We start from the raw sequence: 15,694 nt of genomic DNA, 5'->3' as shown, positions 1-15,694 counted from the left end.
GCCTGTACGCCGCCCTGCGCCGCGGCGCCCGCGCCGTCTGCCAGTTCTACCCCAAGAACGACGCCCAGCGCGCCATGATCACCCAGGCCGCCGTCAGGGCCGGCTTCGGCGCCGGCGTCCTCGAGGACGACCCGGGCACCAAGAACGTCAAGCTGTACCTCGTGCTGACCGTGGGCAACGCCGCCGTCGCCGCCGGGGGCCAGGGCGACATCACCGGCGTGGTGGCGGGCCCCGACGACGTGGATATCCTCGACGCGAGGCGCGGGGTCAGGACGGCCGGCGGCGCAGGGCCCTTGAAGAAGGGCAGCAGGGCGTGGATCGTCAAGAAGAAGGAGCAGCTGGAGCGCAAGGGCAAGGTTGTCAAGGCTTCCTCCAAGTACACTGGTCGCAAGCGCCGTCCGGCCTTTTAGAATCGATGGATTTTTTTTGGGGGGGTGGGGAGAGTTTTTACGTGAGAAATGGTCATGGAACCAGCTGGGGATTTCGAAATTTTCCGAATTGTGGGAAAGGGCATTGCATGGCGTTTTGGAATGGGAACAGTATAGTGATGACGTCTTCTCACACGAATATAAAAGTTAGATACCCTTTCACATAATTTGTTTTTTTATACCAAGCTCGTGTTATTGTCGTCACTGCATTCCAAGACTAGAGCGCCATTGACTATCAAACAGATGGCGACAACTTTCATTCCAATTCATAACCGTAAAAATTCATCTAAAAGTATGATGTCTTTGCCAAACTCTAGACGACTGGTCTTGAAAACTTTATACTACTGGTTTATTCAGGCTTCATAGTGGGGAAGGCGAGAACCTCACGGATGCTGTAGTTGTCGGTCAAGAACATCATCATGCGGTCGATGCCCATGCCCCAACCGCCAGTGGGAGGCAGAGCATGCTCGAGAGCCTGGCAGAAAGTCTCATCGGCCATCTGGGCCTCGTCATCGCCCTGGGACTTCTGGCGGGCCTGCTCCTCGAACCGGAGACGCTGCTCGGCAGCAACGTTCAACTCGGTGTAGGCATTGACAATCTCCTTGGTGGAGACGAAGACCTCGAACCGCTCGCAGAGACCGGGGGTGGTGCGGGAGTCCTTGGCGAGGGGAGACATCATCTTGGGGTGACCGATGATGAAGGTGGGGTTGATGGCTTGGGACTCGAGGTATTCGCCGACAAGGGCGTCGAGCATACGGGCGTTGGTCAGAGGCGGGCTGCACTCGACTCCAGTCTTGGCCAGGACCTTCTTGAAGAACTGGTTGGCCTCTTCGGTGTGAAGAGTGTCTGCAGGAGGGAACTTCTCGCCGACGGCCTCCTCGAGGGCGGGAATCATTTCAATTCTTCGCCAGGGGCCCTCCCAGTTGATGCTGATTTCCTCGCCCTTGATGGTGTGGTAGGTGGTCTTGTATGAGCCGTGAATGTGCTTGACCAGGCCGCTGACAAGCTCCTCAGTCATGGTCATTAGATCGTAAACATCAGCATACGCCATATAAAATTCAAGGGTGGTGAATTCTAAACAACCTTGTTAGTCCGTGTAGTCTTGAAGCAGCCCACACTGGGAAAGGGCCAAAAAAACATACCAGGGTTGTGAGTGAGATCCATGCTCTCATTTCTAAACTGCCGTCCCATCTCGTAAACACGGTTGAGACCACCGACAACAAGCATCTTGAGGTAGAGCTCGGGGGCAACACGCAGGAACATGTCCATGTTCAAGTCATTGTGGTGGGTGACGAAAGGTCTGGCAGTGGCACCACCAGCAATAGGGTTGAGCATAGGGGTCTGCACAGAGACGAAGTCGCGCTCGTCGAACCAGCGGCGAATGTATGAGTCGACCTTGGCGCGGGTGATGAAAATTTGTCTAGACTTCTCATTCATCATGAGATCCAGGTATCGTTGGCGGAAACGAGTCTCGGGGTTCTTGAAACCATAGTGGTCGTCGGGAATCTGGGCCGTGTGAGCAGATTGAATCATGAAATAGAGCGGCAGGCTGGAGGGACGGAAGGAAACATACTTGATGCAAGCAAGGAGACAACAGAGTAATCTCGACAGCAGCAATCGACAGCTCGCCGGAATATTCACCTGAGCCCTGCTTGGTCTTGGGGTTTGTGCGGGTGGGGAATCCACGAATGCCAATAATGTCACCTCTTCGAAGGTTGACATGCTGCTCGTCAAAGCTGGGGGCCTTGTCGTCGAGGTTGTCGGCCTGGGCGAGGACCTGAAGTCTGGTACCGTCGGAGCGGATATCGTAGAAGAAAAGCTTGGAACCAGCTGAGCGGCGGACATAGATTCTTCCAGCCAGCTGGATCATCCTGGACTTGTCGGTCTCGCCGTTCTTGAGGTGCTTGAAGTCGTCCTCGAACTTGCGGATGTCATAATCGATGTGGTACTGCATGAATTAGACCCAAATTGTTCGCCTGGTGTGTATACTCATCGAGGTTATCTACCTTGTGGGGGTAAGCCTTGCCCTGGGCATGGAGTTCGTTGACTGTTCGCGATCTAATCTCAAAGTACTGATAGGGTGAATGAATGTTAGTCGACCAACAGTTCGTCTTTTCTTTCTCTATCGAAATTAAAGGGCGGGATCTGAATGGGTTCGAATAGCTGCGCACCTGGTTGGGAGTGAGCTCCTTTTCAGCAGCCTCAGCATTCTTGGTGCTGGCAGCCGGGGGCTTGGGGTTGGCAGCAGCCTTCTCCTTCTTGGCCGCCTCCTTCTCACGCTGCTTCTGGCGCTTCTTGAGTTCGGTCTTGGAGATCATCTCGCCCGTCACTTCGTCGAGGTGAAGCTTGGCGACAGCGGCGGCGGCCTCGGCGGCGGCAGGCTCGCCTGAGGTAGCTGAGTTGTCCGGCATAGTGTAGTCTGCAGTTCTAAGGGTATCAACAGGTATGGTGTGCTCTGGGTGCAAATTGCCGTTCCTCTCGCGGTTTATAGTTTTTTTTCTTGTCGCAAGTCGAGTCACGTCTGAGCGACAGACGGAGGGGCAGAAAATACAGTCACGCACCCCGCCATACAAATTCGGAGGGGCATGTCAAGCCCTGGCCGCCGCCTTCGCCCTCCAACTTTTGCCAGGCACTGGACACCACCATCTGTGCGGAAATTTCGATTGGCCGGGTTCCCCGTGAGCCACGGGCAATCTTATTGGACAGGCGGCGCGCCCTCTGGGACACTGGCCTAAAAACTTCTAGAATGGGTGGTAAACACGGGTTGGGAAGTGAATTTTTTTTTCTGTTTAATAACAGTTGATTCTATGCATTGCCATGTGGGATTTTCCTCCCAGATTTGGACCTCAGTTCATGAAATGTGTTGTTTTGTACTGGCATGTCTAACTTGTACCATTGACGGACGGCGCCGGGCGGTGTTCCGTTTAGGCGACGAGTTTGACAAGGTAGCAGCCATCAGCACGGCAGGCGCGATGCAGTGTGGTGCAGCGGCGCTGGCCAATGGGCTGGCCCTGCATCGAGAATCGTGCAACCAATGAACCGACGTCGGAAAGCCGTGGCTAGTTGTATTCAGGGCTGGCTTTTAAAACTCTGCAAGGCTTAGGATTTTCAAAACATAGCAAATGCCATTAGACATCATGGAAATAACAGCATACGTACGGAGTACGATGATGCCGTCTCTGGGCCCCGCTGTACAGACCCTCGCCCTCCCCTCACCCCGTCTATCAGGGTGCCCATCGACCAGGCCTGGCGCTGAGATATATCCATGTCCGCAACTCCATTACAGGCTGGATCATGTCTCTATATCCCCCAGAAAGCCTTCCTCTGTTACCAACCGCCGCCGGACTTGAGACTTGTACATATTTTTTATATCCTCCGTGTCCCCGTCCCACACGATGGCGCTCTCAACCAGAGCCGTTCAAACATACCAAAATGCCTCTACGACAGACCAACTCATCATGATGCTCAATAATCTGTATGATGCGGAAACCAATCCAGACGGCTACGTGAGCCTAGGAATCGCCGAAAACTCCTTAATGCACCATGTTTTGATTGACCACATACACAAGAACTTGGACATTCCCGAGCTGGCGCTCACCTACGGCGACGGACAGAAAAGACTCAGGAAGGTAGCCGCTCGCTTCCTCACCAGGCACTTCAAGCCAGTGACGCCCATTGAACCGTCGCACATACACATCAGCAATGGATTGGCGCCGGCCATCCAGAACATAGCATGGGCCACTGCAAATCCCGGTGACGCGCTGCTGCTGGGACGGCCATACTACGTGGCCTTCAAGCCAGATGTAAGCCGCCGCACCGGGGTGGAAGTGCTGCCCGTTGCCTTTGGAGACCTGGACCCCATGGGCGTGGAAGCGGTGCAAAAGTACGAAGATGAAATTCTCAAGGCCAAGGACCGTGGCCAGCGTATCGCCGGTGTCATCCTCGCCCACCCGCACAACCCGCTGGGCCGATGTTATCCCCGCGACGTCTTGATTGCCTTTATGAGGCTGTGTCAAAAGCACCAGATCCATCTCATATCGGATGAGATTTACGCCCTGTCGGTTTTCGAGAACAGGGTAGACAAGGATACCGCGGCCGTCCCCTTTGAGTCTGTCCTGTCCATCGATCCCGAGGGCATCATTGACCCTAGTCTGATCCACGTCCTCTGGGGCATGTCAAAGGACTTTGGGGCCAATGGACTACGGATGGGCATCACCATCACGCAGCACAATCCAAGCATGCAGGCGGCTTTGATGTCGGTGTTTGAATTCTCGTGGACGTCTTCGCTGTCGGATCTCGTGACGGCAAACGCGCTCGATGATGACGAGTGGGTGGAAAGCTACATCAAGGAGAACCAGACGAAGCTGTCGGAACATCAGGAAAAGGTGCTTTTATGGGCCAAGCAGAATGAGATAGAATACAGCAGGGGCAGCAATGCCGGCTTCTTTGTGTGGGTTAATTTGGGCGCCGCATATAGCAAGCACCATCCAGGTGAGATTGAACATCTCGACAAGGCTGTAATTGATGCTCTGTTGGCGAAGAAGGTCTTCTTGGCAGACGGCATCGCGTTTGGCGCCGAGAAGCCGGGCTGGTTTAGGATCATATTTTCACAAGAAGCGGGCTATCTGGCAGAAGGCTTGCGGCGCATCATGGCTGCCGTCAAGGGAGAGTAATAATGAAGCAAGGCGTCAGTCATAAGGGGTCGTGATAATTCGACAGAGAAGAGTATTCACTCCAGCATGACGTTCCGTATTCACTACCTGGACGCGCCCCCAGTTTCTTTCTCCTCAACCAAAAGCAGGCTCCTGCTTGGCGCCGTCACAGCTCCCCAGATATCCAACACGGTCCTTGGTGTAGAACTCAACACCGATCTTGTTCCCCAGGCTCGCGGCCCCGCCGTCCAGCGAACCGGCCTTGACACAGGCCATGTCAGGCATGACCTCGAGCTCCGTGTACAGGCCGGATCCGCAGTTCCCACAGAAGAAATGCTTGTTGATCTTGCCCGAGTCACCCCTCACATCCCACGTCTTGGGTGTCCCTAACTCATCACCGTATCAGTCTCTGCCTACAACATTGTTCCCCTTCTTAAAGGTGGCGGGCTCGCAACGTACCCTTGGTGACCTTGAACGAGGTCCGCGGCACAACAGCGTTGGACGTAAACGCACCACCAGTCCACTACTCACGCCTCAGCATCGTCTACACCCGGGATCGAATCAAGCCGGACAAGATCTCTTTACCTTCTGGCAATCGGTGCAGTGGCACAACGCCGTGACCGCCGGCTCGCCCTCAAACTGGAACTGGATCTCCCGACACGCACAGCTACCCGTTGTCGTCATTTCGGCAGATTACGAGGACCCCCAAGCTAGTTGCTGCTGCTGTTTTATTTCCAAAAGCGGTATCCGTCGAGGCTCGACAAGTATTCCGATTCGTTCTGTGCAGGACATCAAGGTATGTCCCACGACGGAAGGGTGTCCAGCCCGCCCTCTATTTATACGTGCGACTCTATACTACCAAGTGTAAGACGAGTGAATGCGGGGTTCTTTGCGTTTTACGTACGGCGAGCATTTTGAGTGGAAACGTGAAGGCTTGATTCGTTCTTCTTCGTTCGGGGCTGCCTGTCTCCGGCCGGCCGATGGTCCGATGGTGGTGGGTGGTTATCCGACGACCGCTTCTGGTCTAGTGCTCTTGCTGCTCTTGCCGCCGCGCCTTGTCGTTTTTGACGTTCAGAGTACATTGGGGATAAGATGCCAACTGGGCAAAGAACATTGAAGCGAGAGGGCGTACGGATGGCGTCTACTTTTACATGCTTATGTACGGGCCTGCTCGAGGGCCCGTTGAATCGGCTATCAATTTACTTATGCAATGGGGACTTACTTGACCCTCTGCAAGCAGAATACCGGAATGCAAAGGGTACGACTTTCAGGCTTTAGAAAAAGCAGCGTGGTCAAAAAGAAGCTTAGGAGGGGATGAAGTAAATACGCAAGTAATCACTGTAGACTCTTGGAGCGTCAACCCAACTGGGTATATGAAGTACTTGTACCAACACATCCGCATCAAAATGACCAGCTGATATACAATCACCCGTTCCCGCCAGTAACGCACGGGGGAGATGTCGCCTGCGTAGCCGATTGCTCTGTTACGCAGCCAGAACTACCTACAGGGCACAGCCTGTGCTTACCAGTGGTAACGCCAGTCCGTTTCGGCCTTACACCGTCGACCTCTACTAGCGACATTATTGAGCATGTCAACTAAGGAGTAGGCGTGCCTAGGAGAGTCACCATCTCGCAGCGGCACCCGAGGCACTCCCGTCGTCCAACAGCCAGTATGCGGTGTTAAAAGCGGCAGGAGCATTGTGCAACAGAACAACAACAGACGAGACGCCGTTTCGGGAAACCATTTGGAATCACCGCTTGATTCCAAATCAGACGCAGTGGTCATGCAGACCATCGTCACTGATACCCAGAAGCATGCATGCACTGCTCCTCAGCCGTCTTAAAGGCGTAGTTGACCAGCACCCCCCCAAGCACCGCATCCCTGTAGAGTCTGGTACATCACGACGCTCCACCCGGTCCCGGTACTAATGCTCCAAAAATCATGGGAAACATTTCTATGCATTCATAAAAAAAAGGTTATGGGTTGCAAGGCCATGCTATACATTACACTGGTCACGGCATCCCTTCCCAATGTCTTCGCAGCGCGAGCGATGCCGTCACCGCCTCCCTTGTCCAATCCCTCGATTCCGCACTCCTCCCCAGTCGCCAGGTCTTGTCTGCCGTCGCCCAGACTCTATTGAGGTATCAAAAACATCTTCCAGTCGCTCTTCCCGCACTGATCCACAAGAAGACGGCGGCAAACGTTTGAATAATTTTTTCTTTTTCAATTTTGAACATTTGTGAATTTCCCGCTGCTTCGGCTCGAAACGACGGGTGTCGGGGAAAATAAGGATTTAAATGGCCTCCATCTTGTCGAGGATGGCCTTGGTGAACTCGTGGGTGGTTGATTCACCGCCCATGTCGCGGGTGCGGACCTTGCTGTACAAGTAGTCAGTTTTCTGCAAACACGGCCAGAGGTTCAATCGCAAGACAAGCTATACGTACCCCTCGGCAATAACGGCATAGATGGCCTTGGAAATGCGGTTGGCGTGGTCGTCGAGACCAAGGTGGCGCAGGAGCATGCTGCCAGACAGGATCATGGCGGTAGGGTTGGCCTGGTCCTTGCCCTTGATGTCAAGGCCGACGTGTCGGCACCCGGGCTCGAAGACGGCGACGTCACGGCCCATGTTGCAGCCGGGCACGATGCCGGGCCCGCCGACAAGAGCGGCACCAATGTTGGACAGAATGCCGCCGTACAGGTTCGGCATGACCATGACGTCGAACTGCTGAGGGCGGGAAACAGCCTGCATGGAGGCGTTGTCGACAATCATGTCGTTGACCTCGAGGGTGGGGTACTCCTTGGCAACGTTGTGGAAGGTGCTGCGGAACAGCCCGTCGGCCAGCTTCATGATGTTGGCCTTGTGGATGCACGTCACCTTGGAGCGGCCGTTGGCCAGGGCGAAGGAGAAGGCAAACTTGGCAATCCGCTCCGACTTGGCGCGGGTGATGATCTTGAGGGACTCGACCACGCCTGGGACGCTCTGGTGCTCGAGGCCAGAGTACTCGCCCTCGGTGTTCTCACGGATGATGCACAGGTCCACGTCCTTGTGGCGCGTCTCGTAGCCGGGTATGTTCTTGATCAAGCTGATGGAGGCGTAGATGTCGAGCTCCTGTCGCATGGCGACGTTGAAGCTCTGGTGGCCAGATCGGCTGATGGGCGTGTGCAGGATGCCCTTGAGGCCGAGCTTGTTGCGCTTCAGCGAGGCGACCGACTCGCGGAAAGCGTCTTCGGTGCGGCCGGCGCCGTCAATGATGCCAGACACCTCGATCTGCTCCCACTCGATGGGGACGTTGTCGGCCTTGAAGATGGTCTTGACCGACTCGGCAACCTCGGCGCCGATGCCGTCTCCGGGGATGAGGGTGACGGTGTACTTGCCGCCAAACTTGGCGGGCTTGAAGATGTCGGACTGGACGGTCGCGAACGATCTAGCGAACTGGTGCTGGCCGGCGGCGCTGCGCAGCAGCTGGGCAATTCAAGGTTAGCAACCAAACTCATTTGACGTTTTGCACGCGTAGAAACAATGGCGACAAGGGGCTCGGCGAGGCGAATGTAATGTCGGTTGTAGGTGTCTTGTGCTGCCACAGTTTGCCACTCCATGTCTCGCAACCAAAGGCCAGCTTTGACCCCATTCCCAACCGGCAACACCGCTCATGGCCTTCTCCGCAAAATTGTCCTCAGATCCTCACGCCAACCCGTGGAATTCGCACTCCCCAATGACCTTGCAGCAGCCCAGCCTCTCCAAGTCCCGCATTTAAAACACGGCAAGCAAAAGCGAGCCAAAAAGAAAAAAAAGAAAAAAAGATACATACCTGCGCTGTTCTAGCAGAGCCACGAGACAACATCGTGCCTAAATCCAAAATAAAAATCCAAGTAACCAATGGAGTTCAGCAAGCGACAGCGAAAGGAAAACCAACGGCGCCTCGGGGATTTAGTACAAAAAAAAGTAGCGATAAGGGCGAGAGACGAGGGAAGGCAGAAAAAAGAAAGGGAAGAAGGGAAGTGCAAGTGCGGAAAAAAAGAAGCTTCGGTGTCGATGATGGTGTGGTTCCGTTGTACACCGTGGTCTGGGGCGGCTTTTGGTTCGGGTCGTCTAAGCTGGTACGGCAAAGTTAAACTGGAGACTCTTGTGCATACCACTAGTACTACATCTAAGTACTGTACCTGGGTAGTAATACAGCAAACATGCTGTGCTTCCCAGATGGGGCATGCCAATGGCCACGGCAACGTTTCCTCCAATCGACCCGAGAGGCCAGTGCCGGCGCTTCCCTTTACAACTAATTTTTCTTTTCCTCTTCCTACGCTTTCGCTTTAGGCGGCTTTTGCTTGTTGGGAAGCGCCTTTTTTTTGTCCCTCTCGGCCGGCCCGCATGGAGCGCGGGTTGGTTCGGAAGAAGAGCGGAATTCGATCTACTCCGAGCCTTAGAGCCGCATGGTTCGTCGGCGCCGACTAGCCTGGTTTGGGACCTGTGGATCCTTTTTCTTCTGGTTACGGCACTACGACAGTGACGTGACTTCACTTTTACTTCTCATCAAGGTACAAGCCCTCTGTACATGCACCAAGTATACGGGGTCTGGTACCACATGTATGTTCCTTTCAATGGCATAATATCGACTGCCATTAGTTCAACGCACTACAAACATGCGCCAATCTGGCCGTATATTTACCAACAGCCTGTACGAAATAAGCCTATCAAAATTCACATCCGATAATGCGCCTACAGGTCCATGAAACCGTGGCCCATCCCTTACTGCAAGCATCGCGTACACAAGCAACGTCCAAGGCATAAATCATCTGCATCAATGCACTTTCATCCGCTTTGCGGTCTCGCAATCATGTCATGTCACATCTCCTCCTCGTCCAATGGCTCAACCCGGACAAGAATCTCCTCCAGCAATCCCTCCAGGAAATTTCCCACCTCACGACCCATGCCTACAGGCTCTGCTTTGTCGCACTGATCAATCTCCTTGCAAACATATGCTAGTTTATACACCAGCTTTCTAATCTTTTCGTGCGCAGCCTCTGCTCGTTGCTGGTTTGCTGACACAGGACTGCCGTTTTGCGCCGGTCTATACATTTGTTGTAGCCGAATCTGCCGCCTCTTAAGCGCTTCTTCGAGCGCAGGGAAGATGACATCATTGAGCGCATCCAGCTCTCCATTGGGATTAGCAGGAGCGGGAGACGGGAAAGATGACGGCTGAATAGACACATCGGATTGTGCTGGCGAGTGCGGATTTGGTGGAGGTGTGGGATTGCCTGCGGTAGGGGGCCGCGGTGACTGTGCTACTTGTTGAGAGGGGACCCTCGATGCTGATGGCCCCCTGTATGGAGGTATTTCTGGAATCGTCATGGATGGTGCGCGAGAACCAGGCTGTCTTGTAGGTGAGTCTTGCTGCACTCGTGGAAGCGCTCTGTCCGTTGGGTATTGTGAGTGATGGGAAAGACTGACTGGTGACGGGCTCATATTTAGATTGAGCAGGCCAATGTCACGCTGCAGCTGATACTGGAGTTCCTGGTCATACTCCGGCGACTGTGATGTTGGCGCAGGCGGCAACGGTCGTTGTGAGGGATGATGGCTCGAAGGTGTCTCAGGCGTGTCGCGCGTCAATGTCTTCAGGGGACTCGCCGACGGCGGCAATCTGGTCGGTGATGCTGTAGTAACATCTGCTGGCACCGGCTTCCGTTGCGGACTTGACTGCCTCGATGTGGCCGCGTTGCCGGCCTTGACCGTATCGCTGGGCTGCAGAGCAATGTCTTTGGTCTTTAATGGGCTGGCATCACGACGTTTTTCGCCCTGATCATTGGAGTTATCCAACGGTCGTGAGGACCGGGCATTGGTCGTACTCCCATCGACCACATGCAAACCCGGTCGACGAACCACGCCGCCGCGATCCCCAACCAGCCTGACGGTGCCAAAGTCCCACATGTCCTCATCCACCGTTTCTCGTTCTGTGGGAGCAGCACCTTCCTGGGCATCCCAATGTTCCTCATCATCGCCCTTGTGTGTGACGGCCCATCGGCTATGTCTTTCGATAAGTTCTGTGAGATATGTCGTCTTCTTCGCTTTTCTGATAAAGGGATGTCTCAAGAGATCTCGAGCTGTCGGCCGGTCCTTCGGGTCCCGCTGCAAACAGAGCTCGACAAAGTCCTTGAATGCTTTGGTAAAGTTGCCTTCTAGCCGAGGAGCAGGGTTCTTAGGGATGAGGAATAGTACTTTCATAGGATGTATATCGGCGTAGGGCGGTTCGCCATTGGCCAATTCCAGGGCCGTAATGCCCAGCGACCAAATGTCGGCCTTGTGATCGTAACCAGATTGCTTAATAACCTCCGGCGCCATCCAGAACGGGGTCCCGACAAAGGTATTCTTCTTGGTCATGGTAGCAGACAGTTGGCCGGAAACACCAAAATCTGCCAGCTTGACCTGACCACCAGCTCCAAGCAATACGTTGGCAGCTACCATCAGTCAGTCACGCCGCAAGGAAATCGGCCCATATGCCGTCCTCACACGTATCCCCCGAGTGAAGCACATACCTTTGATATCCCGATGCAACTTCTTGTCAGAGTGCAAATAATCCAACCCCAGCAGCAGCTCCCTCAACATAATCGCAATATAGTCCTCCTCAATCAAGCCTGGCTTCATTAAATCCGCACAACTACCACCGGCACAAAACTCCATGACAATCCATAACTCGGCACCCTTGGCATACGAGCCATAATACTTGGTGACGTACGGCGACTGCAGTTCGGACAGAATGGCGATTTCTTGAATAATATCTTCGACTTCGTCCTCGGCGTTTTCGATGTCAATAATCTTGATGGCAACCGCCTGGCCGGTCCGCTTGTCGACTCTGCACACATGTCAGGGTTTTTTCCAATTCAGCAGCAGTCCATCGACCCAAGAAGATGCCTTCAAGGCGTTTTGGGGGGCAGAAAAGGGAGGGGAGGGAGGGGGTCATCACCAACGAACCCTTTGTAGACTTTGCCAAAGCTCCCACCGCCTAGCTTCGTCAGCTCAATCACACAACCCGCCACAGACACACGCGTAACCGACCAATGCAGTATTCCTTGGAGTACAAGAGCTCCGGGTCCAACGCCTCGTTGGCCTCGTCGTCACGAAATCTCTCCGCCATCCTCAGAGTTCGGTCCGCCAAATCGTCCAGTTCAAGCGGTGGAAGCTGGCCTGTGCGCTAGCCCTAGCAAAAAAAGCAAGAGTGAAAAAAGAAAAAGAAAAATTCAACAGGTCGTTGCCGAATTCCGTCCATCAACATCGAGCAGGCGTCGATGCTCGGTATCGTTATCGTTATCGCGTGTAACCAAAAGTCTGTCTTTGTTCCTGGAGGCCAAGAACCCCTCCTTTCGAATGGCCGATGCAAGTAATATCGCCAATCGAGCGAATGTGCAGAAGAAGAAAAAAAAGAAATGTCTGACAAAAGGAAAGTAGAAAAAAAGGAAATTCTATGAGAAGGCCGGGAAAATAGTCAGAAACAGGCAAATTGGTCTGCCTCACCTCTTCCCCATGCTTCACTTGGACCCAGGCGTGTGGTGAACAAAACAAATCGAACCCGGGGGGCCTCGATCTGGGCGGCGGCCGTGTTTACAGGAACCAGGACCGTGTGCTTCGCTGGTGATCAACGCCCAGATGGTCCGGGTGGAGCAGAGCTGAAGCTGATGCCGGCAAGATGCACCAGAACATGTGGTGGTGGTAAGTGGGAAAAAAAGGCCAGCCAGGGAAGGTACATACGGCTGGGGCCAATGGGTTCAGGCACAGGCACCGGTTCCGAGACGAGCAAGGGTCAGCACTGGTCAAGAGTTAAAATGATACACGCTAACCTAGTCGCTGACGGGTAAATGGGGAGTACCAGACGGACATGGAGCCAGAGTGAAACGGCGACACCAACAAGCACAGGACACCTAGGTTTAGACAACTGTTGCACACGCCCCGGAAACGTAAATATGCAATGGCCGTTTTTTTTCCCTTGCTTTGGGCTGCGATGCAGCCGACAGGGCTGATGGCGAATGCAACATGGAACCACCGCCCACTCCCGGCCACAACCGGTCAGGACAGTGGCCAAATGTCTGTCTGCCTCTCTGGACGCACCTCATCCAATCGATGCCTCTGTCTCCGAATACCCTGCCCATACCGGTGTGCCGAAGCCCGGGGACGACCCGATTCACATCCACACGCGGAGGCGGCATCTTGTGCAACCTGCGATTCCAGATCGACTCACAGTAATGGCTAACAAGAAAAAAAAAGAAGATCCCTTCTCTATCATACGGAGTAACTTTATTGGAGATCACTGCATTATCTCTGCTCCAAATGTATTCCTGGCCTTCAATTGTCCTGGCCTACCAACGCCTGAGCACTGTCATATATAACCGTCTAATCAGTCGCAGAAGTAAGGAAACCACGTATGCATCATGGTCATGCTCCTCGTAAGCATCCCCTTCATAAAGGCTTGCAATGCAGCCAGCCCGTCAGCAAACCATGCATACAAAGTCTATAAGCAGATGTTTCATCCCTGCTGTACTCGACTCGTCCTGTCTGGAGACATTCAGTCCTCAATAAATTCAATCATTACGGTGCCTTGTTTGAGTCCAGTCTCCTCAATGGTGCTGTCCACATCTCCAATCAGATCCTGGCCTTGCGGCATCTTCTTCAGCTCGAACTCGACGCCGTCTTTCCCTGGCATCGGCTCAGCCTTGAGCCACTCGTAAATCCGGCGCACCGGATCTTGCAGGTTGAATCGTCGAATGACACGGCCCGTAGGGTGCCTAAACTGTATTCTGGTTGTTGTTGCGGGATTATTCTCCGGTTCTGTGTGCGGCTTCCCGCTAGATATCAGGGCGAAAACACTTTGCTCGGGTGCTACTTCGGCTTCTTTGCCCTTGCCGCCATCTCCCACGCCGTCACTGGGGCCGGGCGATTTCGTAAAGGCATCTGGATCTTGAATGTTTGGTGTCGACGTCGATCGACTGCTTTCGCCGCCACCCGCGGCAAGGCTATTCTTCAAGGCCATCTCCAGCATTTCGTCCTCAGTCATCCGGTCTACATCCACCACTGCCGGCTTTCGCGTTGTGGACTTGGCAACGGGATTTTTGCTGTTGGCAGCGAGACTGTATCTGTCGAGGAACTCGGCCAACTCGGCGTGAAAGTCAACAGCCGTTGGGAAAGGCCGCCCGCTCCATACTTTGACCTGTTCTCCAGTTCTGGGATCGACGATGGATACGTGTGGGTAGTTGTCTGGATTCTCGTGTGTTCGATTGGGAAAGTAGAAGGTGATGTACTCTTCGGCATCTGGATAGTCCTTGTCATACTGTAAAAAGATAAAGTTCTCAGATACAAGCTCCTTAATCGCTGCATCTTTCCATATATCTCGGTTGAGGGCCTGGCAATTGAAGTCGTTCATGTCTTGCAGATTGACCAGGATCCATTTCTTGTCTTCTTTCCCCAGCGTTCTTGCTTCGTCCCAGCTAACTCGGGCCATCAGCTCATACGGTGGTCGAAAGAGGTCCTCTAATCGTCGCGCGTGGGTTCCATTTTCCGTGGCGCTGGGTGGTGTCACGCCGGGAGCATCGCCCCAAATTCGCTGAGCGAACGGGCCGCCACTACGAGCTGCATGAGACGCAAAATCAGTAAAAGGGGCGCCGGGAGTAATCTAGAGACAGAAAAGCCCCATGGTAGTAAAAAGAAGAGACTTACGAGGGGGGTGTCTTCTATTCCGCAGCTGCTCCAGAAACCTTTGGGTCGTCTCGTCATCGACAGCACCATCCCAAGCAGGATCCGGAGCAACAAGTGTCTCTGTCGTTCGTGCAATGGGAGCCCTGACATCATCGTGCGCTCCTGGACCGGCCGAATTACCCTGGTACAGCTCTTCCTGCAGCCGCTTTGCCATGGCGGCATCCTCCTCTTCTTGCGCCATGGCAGCCGCGTGTTGAACTGCAGCTCGCTCGCCATCGTCACCACTTCTTGCATCATCGACCATCATGATATCGTCGTCGTCATCGTTATCATCGTCGTCGTCGCTTATGTGAATGATGCCGCTTGCGTCCTCGTGGCCAATATTGGGGCGACGCCTCGATGAAGATGTTGGGTTGGCTGGACCAGAGGTCGGTTCGGCGATGCCAGCTCCAACTCCAGAGGCAAGCTCCGGGTTTTCGTAGAATAATCCAATGGCTCTTTCGAAATCACCGTTTACTATCTGAAGAAATCCGCGAGCCACGTCCGCAGTTGCCCCAGTAATAGCGACAAAGGAAGAGATGGATTCGTCCATGTTTGCCACTGATAATTCTGGACAGCGAGCTTGCTGATGGTTGTCCTCGTTGGCGGCGGTTATTTCGGTAGGCCTTGCGCCGTCCCTGTCAGTCTCGTTGCGTTTGCCAAAGTGTTTTTGTAGTTTTCGAGTGAGCTCATGGGGTTGTGGTATGTTTGGGTGAAGTGACTTGAAAGTCAACTGGCCGGTTCGGTTTGGGTTGGTAGCTTTGTCAGGACAAGGTCCTCTGCCCCTCACCTCAACGGTCAAACTGTCGGAGCTCAGTCGGTGAGTGGCGGCTGCTGTTTCTCCAGTTTCATGCACTGGCGCCAAGGTGCCTGCTTTCCAAGAATTGCAGAGAATAAA

At 54.0% G+C, this 15,694-nt stretch overlaps 7 protein-coding genes across 7 annotated transcripts; 2 read left to right on the top strand and 5 right to left on the bottom strand.

Annotated features, from left to right (window-relative positions):
• Positions 1-74: 74 nt before the first annotated feature.
• On the top strand, positions 75-410 carry MAA_07468 (methyltransferase; the record flags this gene model as incomplete). Its single annotated transcript, XM_007825466.1, has 1 exon — positions 75-410. One exon carries the CDS (start codon positions 75-77, stop codon positions 408-410), a length of 336 nt encoding a protein of 111 aa, XP_007823657.1.
• Positions 411-777: 367 nt separating this feature from the next.
• MAA_07469 (Lysyl-tRNA synthetase, class II) lies at positions 778-2,839 on the bottom strand (the record flags this gene model as incomplete). Its single annotated transcript, XM_007825467.2, has 5 exons — positions 778-1,502; positions 1,571-1,934; positions 2,002-2,376; positions 2,435-2,500; positions 2,600-2,839. 5 exons carry the CDS (start codon positions 2,837-2,839, stop codon positions 778-780), a joined length of 1,770 nt encoding a protein of 589 aa, XP_007823658.2.
• A 984-nt stretch (positions 2,840-3,823) lies between these two features.
• MAA_07470 (Aminotransferase, class-I, pyridoxal-phosphate-binding site) lies at positions 3,824-5,101 on the top strand (the record flags this gene model as incomplete). The annotated part of the gene is made up of 1 exon (XM_007825468.1): positions 3,824-5,101. The coding sequence occupies one exon, from the start codon at positions 3,824-3,826 to the stop codon at positions 5,099-5,101; it is 1,278 nt and encodes a 425-aa protein (XP_007823659.1).
• A 114-nt stretch (positions 5,102-5,215) lies between these two features.
• Positions 5,216-5,764, bottom strand: MAA_07471 (DUF636 domain-containing protein; the record flags this gene model as incomplete). The annotated part of the gene is made up of 3 exons (XM_007825469.2): positions 5,216-5,466; positions 5,540-5,603; positions 5,666-5,764. The coding sequence occupies 3 exons, from the start codon at positions 5,762-5,764 to the stop codon at positions 5,216-5,218; spliced, it is 414 nt and encodes a 137-aa protein (XP_007823660.2).
• Positions 5,765-7,374: 1,610 nt separating this feature from the next.
• Positions 7,375-8,923, bottom strand: MAA_07472 (Isocitrate dehydrogenase [NAD] subunit 1, mitochondrial precursor; the record flags this gene model as incomplete). Its single annotated transcript, XM_007825470.1, has 3 exons — positions 7,375-7,459; positions 7,526-8,544; positions 8,891-8,923. The coding sequence occupies 3 exons, from the start codon at positions 8,921-8,923 to the stop codon at positions 7,375-7,377; spliced, it is 1,137 nt and encodes a 378-aa protein (XP_007823661.1).
• A 998-nt stretch (positions 8,924-9,921) lies between these two features.
• On the bottom strand, positions 9,922-12,208 carry MAA_07473 (serine/threonine-protein kinase 24; the record flags this gene model as incomplete). The annotated part of the gene is made up of 4 exons (XM_007825471.2): positions 9,922-11,531; positions 11,610-11,926; positions 12,046-12,076; positions 12,130-12,208. 4 exons carry the CDS (start codon positions 12,206-12,208, stop codon positions 9,922-9,924), a joined length of 2,037 nt encoding a protein of 678 aa, XP_007823662.2.
• A 1,422-nt stretch (positions 12,209-13,630) lies between these two features.
• MAA_07474 (ubx) lies at positions 13,631-15,349 on the bottom strand (the record flags this gene model as incomplete). The annotated part of the gene is made up of 2 exons (XM_007825472.1): positions 13,631-14,691; positions 14,779-15,349. The coding sequence occupies 2 exons, from the start codon at positions 15,347-15,349 to the stop codon at positions 13,631-13,633; spliced, it is 1,632 nt and encodes a 543-aa protein (XP_007823663.1).
• Between the last annotated feature and the right edge of the window lie 345 nt (positions 15,350-15,694).

This window comes from Metarhizium robertsii (genome assembly GCF_000187425.2).
Source record: "Metarhizium robertsii ARSEF 23 chromosome Unknown MAA_Scf_3, whole genome shotgun sequence".
Lineage (NCBI taxonomy): Eukaryota > Fungi > Ascomycota > Sordariomycetes > Hypocreales > Clavicipitaceae > Metarhizium > Metarhizium robertsii.
This window is presented reverse-complemented; position numbering and strand designations above follow the sequence as displayed.